The sequence below is a fragment of the Mchenga conophoros genome, linkage group LG5 (assembly GCF_057382185.1).
Source record: "Mchenga conophoros isolate Kocher_MC1m ecotype Shallow Benthic linkage group LG5, M_conophoros_male_GT1.1, whole genome shotgun sequence".
Lineage (NCBI taxonomy): Eukaryota > Metazoa > Chordata > Actinopteri > Cichliformes > Cichlidae > Mchenga > Mchenga conophoros.
In genome coordinates this window covers 8,271,007-8,283,319 of record NC_140530.1, presented here as the reverse complement: position 1 = coordinate 8,283,319, position 12,313 = coordinate 8,271,007, and the positions used below count along the sequence as shown (strand labels likewise).

The 12,313-nt window shown below is 42.8% G+C and overlaps 1 protein-coding gene across 2 annotated transcripts; it reads left to right on the top strand.

Moving 5' to 3' along the window:
* The first annotated feature begins 1,100 nt into the window (after positions 1-1,100).
* On the top strand, positions 1,101-9,775 carry LOC146573716 (uncharacterized). Of its 2 annotated transcripts, XM_085273029.1 has the most exons (11): positions 1,101-1,385; positions 1,726-1,866; positions 2,006-2,042; positions 5,959-6,061; positions 6,178-6,314; positions 6,420-6,514; positions 8,085-8,207; positions 8,325-8,584; positions 8,675-8,861; positions 9,034-9,161; positions 9,248-9,775. In XM_085273029.1, the coding sequence occupies exons 1-11, from the start codon at positions 1,262-1,264 to the stop codon at positions 9,563-9,565; spliced, it is 1,653 nt and encodes a 550-aa protein (XP_085129155.1). In that variant the 5' UTR covers positions 1,101-1,261; the 3' UTR covers positions 9,566-9,775. The 2 variants fall into 2 exon arrangements, with proteins under 2 accessions (XP_085129155.1, XP_085129153.1); XM_085273027.1 differs by lacking the exons at positions 1,101-1,385; positions 1,726-1,866; positions 2,006-2,042 and having other exon boundaries at positions 5,237-6,061; positions 6,420-6,438; positions 8,108-8,207.
* The last annotated feature ends 2,538 nt before the right edge of the window (positions 9,776-12,313 follow it).

Genomic DNA, 12,313 nt, shown 5'->3' with positions numbered 1-12,313 from the left:
GAAGCAGCTGATCTTGAAATGAATGGCCACTTTACATCTACATTACATTTATGTGTTTGTAAATTCTGTATGTAAGAATGTATATGTATAAGAAGAACTACACAGTAAATTTCCCAGTGTTAAATCAGCAGTGTTAAAGTGTATTTACTCTAATAGAGTCATTATAACAACAGCTGGAGCAAAACGCCCCCCAGTGTGGGTGATGATTCCTGGAGTTAAAAGAGACAGTGTCAACGTTACTCTAGAAAGCTCCTCCCACCACAGACTGGTTTTCAAACCAAGAGGATTTTTCACGACACCATTTTCTTCACATCAGTTGCAGGGTAAGTTGTTCATATTTACTTATTAAACCAACAATTCGACATTTTAAGCACAGGTAGCACATTAAAATAAGGTTACATTCCTTTTGTCCATGTTTATTATATATTTCATTTTGTACCAGAAGCAAATGTGACACTATCTGTATGCTAATGTAAGGTTGTTAATTAGCTAAAAAGTTGACTGATATCAGTGTTGGACTGTAAGGCTTGTTATCAAAATTTATTTCAGTGTGTAGTGGTGATTGTGTTGTGTTCTAGCATGTTCGAAATTCCATTAAATGAAACCCTCCATGTGTTGGGATCTACATATTAACATTAGCTAGCTAACTAGCATTTTGGCTAACCTCAGTGCGCGGGAAATTCGCTAGTTATCGTTAAATTTTAAATCACCTAACTCAAGCATTAACTAATTAAAATTGTACACTAAATGTTACATCTTTCTTTTTTTCTTTTTTTGATACCTAGGTACCAGATATAGAGGTCGTTTTTAGTAAGGTTATTGTCTTATTTTAACTCGGCTGTCTTCAGTGATTTTACAGTTACAGGATTACAACCAGCAGGTGTTATAAGCTTGATAAAATATCCAAAATGTCCAGGATTCAGTTTTTAATGCATTTTTTAGTAGTTTGAATTTAAGATGACAGCGTTTGTATTTATTGTGAGTTGATGGTATTGACAAAAGTTACCCTGCTGCTTTCCATTTTGGTTACCAGACTGTTCAGTATGTTAAACTAAAGATGAACAAAATACTGACTCCCTAGTGCTAAGTTAGGTCAGACAAATGGTAAAAAGTAGTAGTTATTATTTTAGTTTTGTATTGAGGATTATATCTTGACACCTTGTTACACTGACATAAAAGTAACATACAGTGTAAGAAATCCCATTGCAAGGCTGTTTATGGGACTGTTTTAATATTCACATTTTCTGTTTACTGTAGTTCAATGAAGAGCACTGACTATAAGAAATTACTGTCTACAGGAAGCATGCTGCTTAAAGCAAAACTCGGAGGTGTGCAGAAATTTGTTAGAGTATCTGAGCCAAGCCTTAAGGAGTTTTTGATTGCCGGTAAGAAACCAACATTGTATTAAAAAGGTGTACAAGAGGCTTTAAGTTCTTTTTGTTATTTAGTCTCGTCAAACTGCATTTTATGATTAATTGAAAATGATCTGTGTTTTGGAAGCATCTTAGTTATGAATGTATATTTAGTGGGGGGGAAAACTGCATAATGTGAGTGTCACTCCTTTTAATCTACCACTTATCAAGCATGTTAGTGGCGCTTAATAATTTAGCCTTTGTTTATCTGACTCATTTTTGAAAGAGTATCTTGAAATGATCTTTATTTTAAGCTACAAAACATTAAATGTCATGTCTTTTTGTTTACACAAACTTGTGTGCTTGTTTCCAGCATTTGCAAAGTTTGGTGCGCCAGCCGTAACAGAAGGAGTGAAAGTTTTTGATAGTTCAGGGACTGAGTTGGATGAGGATGTTTTTGAGGATATAGTAACAGATCCCTCAACCGGGGTACTAACCATCAAATATGAAACAGGTTTGTTTGAGTGATTTGTGTTTCATTGGATGTCTTTTTTTTTTTTTAGTGTCATTATTACATTGTTTAATCAAAGAGTGTATAAAATGAGTCTATGGAGGGACCATGTAAACTAATTTGTTTTGCTTCTATTTTTAAGGTCTGGAAACATCTGTTGCAGAAGTGTCTCCTGAGCGGTTCTGTCACGGCTGCCGAGGCGAGCCGTGTGGAGTTGGAAGAAGGACCCAAGATGCAGGCAGTGGATGAGATACCGGTGGTTTTATTTACAGAGGTGTTGTGGCAAACAAACAGTGGGGCATAACAAATAACTAAAGACACCTAAACTGGGAGAACTAAAAATAACAGACCTGGGAGCATATGACAACGGGATGAGAAGCAGAGAGACGCAGACGAGGAACAGGACACCGTGGAACACAGGGTAACGCAGACTGACACGGAGTTACACAGACGAACCGGCAACAGGCAGGAGAACACACAGGGCTTAAATACACACACCAGTAATCAGGGGATGAGAGACAGGAGGGCAACACAGCTGGGAGGAATCTGGGCTGACGGGACAGGGGAAACGTAAACTGATCACACTCACATACGACGCGGACCTTCACAATAAAACAGGAAACTCAGACACATGGAACCAGACAAGACATTGAACTAAACAGACAGATTCACAAACAGATGGGGTGACACCATAGACAGAGACACAGACTCAAAGGCAGACCAAATATAACACACAGAACTCAAACAATAATAATCATCATCATAAACTAGAAAATGATAACTAAAAGCGCTGGGTCACCGACCCAGGACCATGACAGTACCCCCCCCCCTCAAGGGCTGGCTCCAGACAGCCCAGCAGAAACACAAAAACGGACCAAAACCAAAAAAGAAAAGCACCCGACCAGGGTGGGTGGAGGGGGCCCAGGACGGAGGGACAGAGTCCAAAAAGGCCCAGATGGTCAAGTTCAGGAGGCCGACCATGCGAATGGCAGCGGGGCAGGTCCCGATGCCGGCCACGCAGTAGGCAGTGGCGTGGAAACAGTTCTGGGGGCCGACCGTGCGGACGGCAACAGCGGCGTGGAAACAGTTCTGGGGGCCGACCGTGCGGACGGCAACAGCGGCGTGGAAACAAGTCCGGAGGCCGGCCACGCGGAAGGCAGTGGCGGCGTTCAGGAGGGCGTCCACGGTGGCGGAGATGCCCAACAAGCGGCCAGGCAGATGACCGACGATGTGGAGGTGGTAGTAGGGGACCTGAAGGCTGCGTGGCCCCTGCAGCCCCAGGTGAAGCGGAGGCTGGACCAGACGAGGCGGAAGCTGAAGCGGAGGCTGGACCAGACGAGGCGGAAGCTGATGAGGAGGCTGGACCAGACGAGGCGGACGCTGATGAGGAGGCTGGACCAGACGAGGCGGACGCTGATGAGGAGGCTGGACCAGACGAGGCGGACGCTGATGAGGAGGCTGGACCAGACGAGGCTGAAGCAGAAGCGGAGGCTGGACCAGGCGAGGCTGAAGCAGAAGCGGAGGCTGGACCAGGCGAGGCAGCAGCTGATGAGGAGGCTGAAGCTGGGCCAGGCGAAGCAGCTGATGAGGAGGCTGAAGCCGGACCAGGTGAAGCAGCTGATGCTGAAGCAGAAGCCGGACCAGGCGATGCTGATGAGGATGCTGGAGCCGGACCAGGCGACCAATAATACTGTCCTGTCCACTCACCACAGCTGGCCGCTCGGAAATCCCCAGGTCCAACTGTGGCGAGGAGCGTCGGCAGCGTGAGCGCCGTTTCCCCCTTGAAGGCTGGGTTGACGGGCCGGGCAGAACATCCTCTGTCGGACCGGGCAGTGAAGCATGAGTTGCAGGGTGGGTGGTAGCAGCCGGGGGGTGAAGACGGAGTCCGTTCAGAATGAAATTCTGTGCGAGCGGGTGAAGTGAGCTGAGCAGCCAGGAGAGACCAGAAACCAAGCGCTATAGCCGATTAGCCACGGCTTGGCGAAATTCTCTCCCCTCGTGCTCCAGCCACGCGTTAATTACACTCAACAAAAATATAAACGCAACACCTTTGTTACTGCTCCCATTCCCCATGGGATGGACGTAGAGACCTAAAATTCATTCCAGATACACAATATAACCATCCCTCCCAAACAGTGGTCACAAATCAGTCCAAATGTGTGGTAGTGGGCACATCTGCTATATTGAGATAATCCATCCCACCTCACAGGTGTGCCACATCAGGATGCTGATCTGACATCATGAGTAGTGCACAGGTGTACCTCAGACTGCCCACAACAAAAGGCCACCCTGGAATGTGCAGTTTTTTTGCGCTATTGGGGGTCTGGGGACCCAGAACCGGTCAGTATCTGGTGTGACCACCATTTGCCTCATGCAGTGCAACACATCGTCGCATGGAGTCTATCAGATTGTCAATTGTGGCCTGTGGAATGTTGGTCCACTCCACTTCAATGGCTGTGCGAGGTTGTTGGATATTCGTGGGAACTGGTACACGCTGTCGTATACGCCGGTCAAGCACATCCCGAACATGCTCAATGGGTGACATGTCCGGTGAGTATGCTGGCCATGCAACAACTGGGACATTCTCAGCTGCCATCTGCCCTGAACAATGTGAACCATGATTCATCCGTGAAGCGCACACCTCTCCAACGTGCCAGACGCCATCGAATGTGAGCATTTGCCCACACAAGTCTGTTACGGCGACGAGCTGGAGTCAGGTCAAGACCCCGATGAGGACGACGGGCATGCAGTTGAGCGTCCCTGAGACGGTTTCTGACAGTTTGTGCAGAAATTGTTTGGTTGTGCAAACCAATTGTTCCAGCAGCTGTCTGGGTGGCTGGTCTCAGACGATCTTGGAGGTGAACCTGCTGGATGTGGAGGTCCTGGGCTGGTGTGGTTACACGAGGTCTGCGGTTGTGAGGCCGGTTGGATGTGCTGCCATATTCTCTGAAATGCCTGTGGAGACGGCTTATGGTTGAGAAATGAACATTCAATGCACGGGCGACAGATCTGGTTGGCATTCCTGCTGTCAGCATGCCAATTGCACGCTCCCTCATTGCTTGTGGCATCTGTGGCATTTTGCTGTGAGACAAAACTGCACATTCCAGGGTGGCCTTTTGTTGTGGGCAGTCTGAGGTACACCTGTGCACTACTCATGATGTCAGATCAGCATCCTGATGTGGCACACCTGTGAGGTGGGATGGATTATCTCAATATAGCAGATGTGCCCACTACCACACATTTGGACTGATTTGTGACCACTGTTTGGGAGGGATGGTTATATTGTGTATCTGGAATGAATTTTAGGTCTCTACGTCCATCCCATGGGGAATGGGAGCAGTAACAAAGGTGTTGCGTTTATATTTTTGTTGAGTGTAATTTGTCCACGGAGTAAACAATGTCCTCCCGGAGCTCCTTGGGCGGGTTGAATGCTGCTGGGTCCATAGTGGCCGGTTCGTACTGTCACGGCTGCCGAGGCGAGCCGTGTGGAGTTGGAAGAAGGACCCAAGATGCAGGCAGTGGATGAGATACCGGTGGTTTTATTTACAGAGGTGTAGTGGCAAACAAACAGTGGGGCATAACAAATAACTAAAGACACCTAAACTGGGAGAACTAAAAATAACAGACCTGGGAGCATATGACAACGGGATGAGAAGCAGAGAGACGCAGACGAGGAACAGGACACCGTGGAACACAGGGTAACGCAGACTGACACGGAGTTACACAGACGAACCGGCAACAGGCAGGAGAACACACAGGGCTTAAATACACACACCAGTAATCAGGGGATGAGAGACAGGAGGGCAACACAGCTGGGAGGAATCTGGGCTGACGGGACAGGGGAAACGTAAACTGATCACACTCACATACGACGCGGACCTTCACAATAAAACAGGAAACTCAGACACATGGAACCAGACAAGACATTGAACTAAACAGACAGATTCACAAACAGATGGGGTGACACCATAGACAGAGACACAGACTCAAAGGCAGACCAAATATAACACACAGAACTCAAACAATAATAATCATCATCATAAACTAGAAAATGATAACTAAAAGCGCTGGGTCACCGACCCAGGACCATGACAGGTTCCAGTTATCATCGCCACATTCATCAGATTCACAGGATACGGTCATCCTTTCAGACAGCCCTTTGAGGAAACGTCAGAAGCTGGATGCAGAAGCTAAGCAAGTAAGAGTTAACAGATTTCCACATTCTTCTAATAGTGTCTTTTTTGTTTGTAGTTTAAGTGTTCTGAACTGTAGTGGTTATATCAACATGTAGAATGTTTTTATTGTGTTTTCCAGTTGGTGGAATCCATTCTCACAATCAAACCTGGTGGAGAACGTATAATAAATGAGTACAATCGGACCAAGTCCCTGGTGGATGAAACCAGAAGAAAAATGGTCAACATACTGGTAGCTGACATGACAGAAAAAAATGGGTAATTTATTTCTGGCCCTGTGATTTTTACTATCATTTTCAAATTATTTTAAATCTCTATTAATTCCAGCGAAGCTGACTAGTTCTTTTCCTTTTGATCTTGCAGTACATCACCACCACGGCAGGTAAAAGAAATGTATGCCAGAGGAATTGTAACCTTTTTCCCTTACCTCAGTGACCCGTACTTAGGGCTGGGCCATATTATACCGTTCATGGTAATACCGGTATAATGTTAGGCAACGATAGGAAAATAAAATATCGCGATAGAATGGGAGTAAAACGCGCATGCGCAGTGCCTTTGTTTTCATACGCACATGGCCGATTGTTGAGTGAAACAGATGAACCAGAATTGGTTTGTAAAAATGGTGCAACTTCCGTGATGTGGAACTGGTTTGGTGTTTGTCCGTCAGATACACGACAAAGCACATTTTTTTGCAGAACATGCAAGCGGCCGTTGTTATTGTCATATTTGTCGGATTAAGATGCTCTTAAATCTGGGAGTAATCTGGGTCCTAAACTCCGTATGCTTCAGGTCAAACAACACTGCAGCATCACTTAGAGTTAAAAACTGTCTAAATTCTTTCATCTTTAATAAAACGATCAGCATTGCTGCTTTACCAGGTGTAACTATGAAGTTTAACTTCCAGGCATCCATGAAAACAAAATGTATTACATTTAACGGAGTTAGAAATTAGCAGGGAGCTAGCGGAAGTTAGCTCGCTAGTTTCGCTAGTTACCTAAGCATGATATTGCATGTTCTGACTAAGATTTCTGAAAAAAATCAAACATACAGCTCTGCTATCACTTCCAACATAAATGAAGACAGGAAACTAAACAGCAGTGACGTTTGTAGGGTTACTGAAGTTGGGCTAGCTGGTATATAATGATGTGCTACGTGATCGCTAGCGACACAGCTATGTTAGCATAACATAAACAGTGAAGCTGGAGGACGAACACTAACACTTTTCCACTTATAAAAGTTAACGTGAAGGTTCCTAATGGTTAGAGACAAATGCAATCGCATGGCAGGATGCTGTAAACGGACCAAACTTCAGTCAGGAGAACAACTGAGATAATCCATCCACAATACGAGGTCAGTCATTAATATACTGCAACAACATGGGAACAGAGCAGCTGCCAGAGAATTCAACATTAATGAATCAATGGTACAGAAGTGGAGGAAGCAAGAAGAATGAGTTTAATAAAGTTTGATTTATCTGACTGCTTTGTTTCGCTTAATGTGCCTTATAATCCCGTGCACCTTATGGTCCGAAAAATGCGTACTGCACACACTGCAGTTTAATGTTGCAAAGCACCTCTTTTTAACTTCAGTGGATATTATACATGGTTATGCTCAGGATATGTCAGCCCATTTCTACTGGAAATGCCTTTGGGTTAAACTTTCAGCAAGAAATTTGCATTTGCACTGTTAAATTTTTATAAAGCTTTAATGTACATAAAAACCAGCTTCTTGTTTAAGTGAAAATAAATGGAAGGTTGTCTTTTTGCGCTAGTAATGTTGTGGAGTTGTATTTTGTCTCGCATCAATTATATCGTCAGTTATATCGTTATCGCAAATTTTCAAATATATATCGTGATAAATATTTTTGGCCATATCGCCCTGCTCTACCCGTACTCAAAAAATGGCTATGTAAGTAGCTAACAGCAATAACTGATACAACTAAAATCAAAATTTTAAATCCTGCCAAAATGTATGTCCTTATCAACTGTTCATGGTCACATAACTTACTGATAAATTAATAAACAAAATGTCTGTATATGTCACTCTCCAAGGAACATTATTATGATGGCGAGAGTGGCACTGGGTACTTGGCCTGGAGGATTAAAACCATACAGAGATGCACTGCTAAAGAGAGGCGATTAACATCTGGAGGTAACACTTATAATTCAGTGGAAACGTATAATACAGTTCCAAATTGTGGTTCTGTATTAATAATGGTTATCAAATGTTATTATTAGTTTTGATAAAGTTGTATTTCATATTGTCTAGCACCAGGAGATGGATCATTGGGTGAAGACCAGTGTGGAGGACCAACTGTCAGACGAGAGTTGCAGTTTGTTACAGAGAACGTGCTGAGTGAGGATGAGTGCAAGGAAGCAATCTCTCTGATGAAACATTCAGCTGATGAAGACACAGTCAAGAAGAAGATGAAGTTGACATTTGTTTATCGACACAACATGGTCCTTGACCCCCTGCTGTCAAGCAACATACTGTCTGTGTTTCCACGTTTCAAAGATATCAAAGGCTTGGTGAATATTTTTCATTACGTTGACAATGTAAACACATTTTATTTTTTGCAGATAGCAGATATAATTCTCTGTTCTCTATCCCTGTTACAGATCGAACAGGATTTTGTACTGATGTTTGGTGAGGATGTATCAGGCAGGTTGCTGGAGAGGTGGCCAACAACATTCAAAAGAAAGATTATCCAACAAGGCAGAAAGCTTCCTTCTACCAGTGACCTGGAAGAACTCTTGCTGGCAGCTGACTCTCCTGAGGATGCCACTGAAGTTAATGCTGACATTGGTGAGCTGTTATTTCTTTAATTAGAACATTCACAGGATATATAATGTTTGTCACAGAACAGCTGTCCTTTTGTATTTTGAGTCTACTCAAACATTTTGTCAATGCAGATGCATTGAAATTTGTTATTGATGAGGATGATTCAACTTTATTAAAAACAAATATATTTTTTCAGGCTGGGACAGTGACCTCTCAGCGATTCTATTGCTATTACATTTGATTCCACCATCTGGTCAGGGTCGGAAGAGACCAGGAACGGTGTCAGCTTCTCAAGCAGAAAGGCATCTTGTGGTCTTCAAGAAGGTTTGTTTCTTTTCTATTTTTATGGTATGAATTACCAGTTTAAGAAACACTTGATTCTTATTGCCTGTCTGTATTTGTCTTTTCAGACTGGAACAAATATCCAAGAGCACCTTGATGCCATCACTACCAGCACTCAACCCTACCTCCTGGCTGTTGGGGTGAAAAAGCATGACATCCACCAGTTCTTCATTATTCTTGACAAGAATGCCATACCATGCAAGTCTACCTCTTCACTTGGTGCTTTTGATGAACTGTTTAAAGCACATTTTGTGTTTGGCACATCTTACAACACCATGCTTCACAACATGTACACGTTCATCCAAACCACTGTGTACAATATAGATGTTGGCAAAATCAAAGAAAGTCCCAGAGTTGCTGAAATAAGGACAAGGTTGCTTCGTTAGGGCTTGAAGGTTAATTCTCCATCATGAAGTGTTTTGTCTGTCAAGCTGAGTTTACTGGTTCAAACATGCTTGTTAGGCATTTACGGTTAGTCCATGGTTACTTACCTGGAAGAAACCTTCGCCTTAAATGTGCCCAGCGTGACTGTGGCTGTGTGTTTGGCACTTTTTCAGGTTTTAGAAAACATTTAAATACCAAACACCTTAACTATTTCGACCAACAGGCTGACACTGATGTTAATTTACAGCCTGATGTGGCAGTTAAAGAAGTTAGCACTACAGGGCAGGTGGTGTCAACTAATGTAGAAGAAACACCCACAACATCTGAAATGTTGAAAAGTTCAAATAAGAGCACTTTGGATATGTGTGCCTCTACTGTTGCACAGCTCAGGGCAGCTGGATTAAGCCAATCTACTGTGAATAGTTTTGTCTCCTCAATGGAGGAAGTGTTTTTTGAGATTCATACTCAGGCTAAAGATGCAGCTTTACAGAGCTTACCTTCACAGGACACTTCAAGTAAAAAGAAATTAGAGCAGTCATTCAAAAACTTTGAAAACCCATTCACACTGTTAAATTCAGAAGCTAAACGAAATAGGCACTTTAAACAAAAATGGGCAACTGTTGAACCTGTTGAAATGGTGCTTGGCACAAGATTTGACAGTAGAAGAAACAAGATCACAGGGACTTTTGATCAAGTCATTGTAACCGATAGGTTTGCATATGTTCCTATTTTGGAAACACTGAAAACTATCTTTCAAAACCACCATGTTGTCGACATGTTCAAGTCAAGGAATATGTCCAGAGAAGGTGTGTATGCAGTAGAGCAGGGCGATATGGCCAAAAATATTTATCACGATATATATTTGAAAATTTGCGATAACGATATAACCGACGATATAATTGATGCGAGACAAAATACAACTCCACAACATTACTAGCGCAAAAAGACAACCTTCAATTTATTTTCACTTAAACAAGAAGCTGGTTTTTATGTACATTAAAGCTTTATAAAAATGTAACAGTGCAAATGCAAATTCCTTGCTGAAAGTTTAACCAAAAGGCATTTCCAGTAGAAATGGGCTGACATATCCTGAGCATAACCATGTATAATATCCACTGAAGTTAAAAAGAGGTGCTTTGCAACATTAAACTGCAGTGTGCAGTACGTATTTTTCGGACCATAAGGTGCACGGGATTATAAGGCACATTAAGCGAAACAAAGCAGTCAGATAAATCAAACTTTATTAAACTCATTCTTCTAGCGAGCTAACTTCCGCTAGCTTCCTGCTAACTTCTAACTCCGTTAAATGTAATAACTTTTGTTTTCATGGATGCCTGGAAGTTAAACTTTATAGTTACACCTGGTAAAGCAGCAATGCTGATCGTTTTATTAAAGATGAAAGAATTTAGACAGTTTTTAACTCTAAGTGATGCTGCAGTGTTGTTTGACCTGAAGCATACGGAGTTTAGGACCCAGATTACTCCCAGATTTAAGAGCATCTTAATCCGACAAATATGACAATAACAACGGCCGCATGCATGTTCTGCAAAAAAATGTGCTTTGTCGTGTATCTGACGGACAAACACCAAACCAGTTCCACATCACGGAAGTTGCACCATTTTTACAAACCAATTCTGGTTCATCTGTTTCACTCAACAATCGGCCATGTGCGTATGAAAACAAAGGCACTGCGCATGCGCGTTTTACTCCCATTCTATCGCGATATTTCATTTTCCTATCGTTGCCTAACATTATACCGGTATTACCGTGAACGGTATAATATGGCCCAGCCCTAGTATGCAGACTTAATCGATGCTGCCTATGTTAAAAGATGTCCCCTATTTTCTGCAGAAAAAGATGCCTTACAAATTCAACTGTTTTATGATGACTTTGAAACGGCAAATCCCCTGGGCTCTAAAAAGGGTGTACATAAATTAGGTGCAATATACTTTACACTAAGGAATTTTCCTCCAATCTTTAATTCGTTGTTGGTCAATATTCATTTGTGTGCTCTTTTTCATGCACAAGACTCAAAGCGTTATGGCTTTAATTCAATCCTTGAGCCACTTGTCAATGATCTGAAAGTTCTTGAGACAGAGGGACTGAAACTTCCCATGTTTAAACACTTGGTTCATGGCACTGTAATCCAGGTCACTGGGGACAATCTTGGCTTGCATAGTCTGTTTGGGTTCGTGGAGTCATTTGCAGCTCGATATTGTTGTCGTTTTTGTCTGCTTGAGAAGGATTGTTTTCAAAGTGTGTTCTGTGAAGATGATTCTGGTGTTGCACTAAGAACTCTTGATATGCATAAGCAGCACTGTGAAAGTGTACAAAGAGATCCTACGCTACCTCATGTATGTGGTGTGAAACGCACTTGTCTCTTGAATTCACTTAAATATTTCAACACAGCCAACAATTTTTCTGTAGATATCATGCATGACATTTTGGAGGGAGTTGCTCAGTTAGAGGTGAAACTTGTGCTGCTGTACATTCAGGAGAACTTCCTAAGTGCTGAACAACTTGCTGGTAGAATACATGCCTTTGACTATGGCTTCAATCAGCAGCGAAATCGCCCACCAAGGGTAAAGTTGTTTGATGGCAGTAATGATTTAGGACTAAATGCAATTCAATCTTGGTGCTTATTGCGTAATGTACCTTTGATGTTTGGCGATTTGGTACAGGTGGGTGATAGCTACTGGCATCTTCTACTTCTGCTTCTACAAATTGTCAATATTGTGTTTTCACCAGTG

What these genes read in the sequence shown, in the direction of transcription:
- LOC146573716 (XM_085273029.1), top strand. Translation starts at nt 1,262, where the DNA reads ATGAAGAGCACTGACTATAAGAAATTACTGTCTACAGGAAGCATGCTG. An exon ending in TAAGGAGTTTTTGATTGCCG is followed by an intron (nt 1,386 to 1,725) that starts GTAAGAAACCAA and finishes GCTTGTTTCCAG; the next exon opens with CATTTGCAAAGTTTGGTGCG. An exon ending in AACCATCAAATATGAAACAG is followed by an intron (nt 1,867 to 2,005) that starts GTTTGTTTGAGT and finishes TCTATTTTTAAG; the next exon opens with GTCTGGAAACATCTGTTGCA.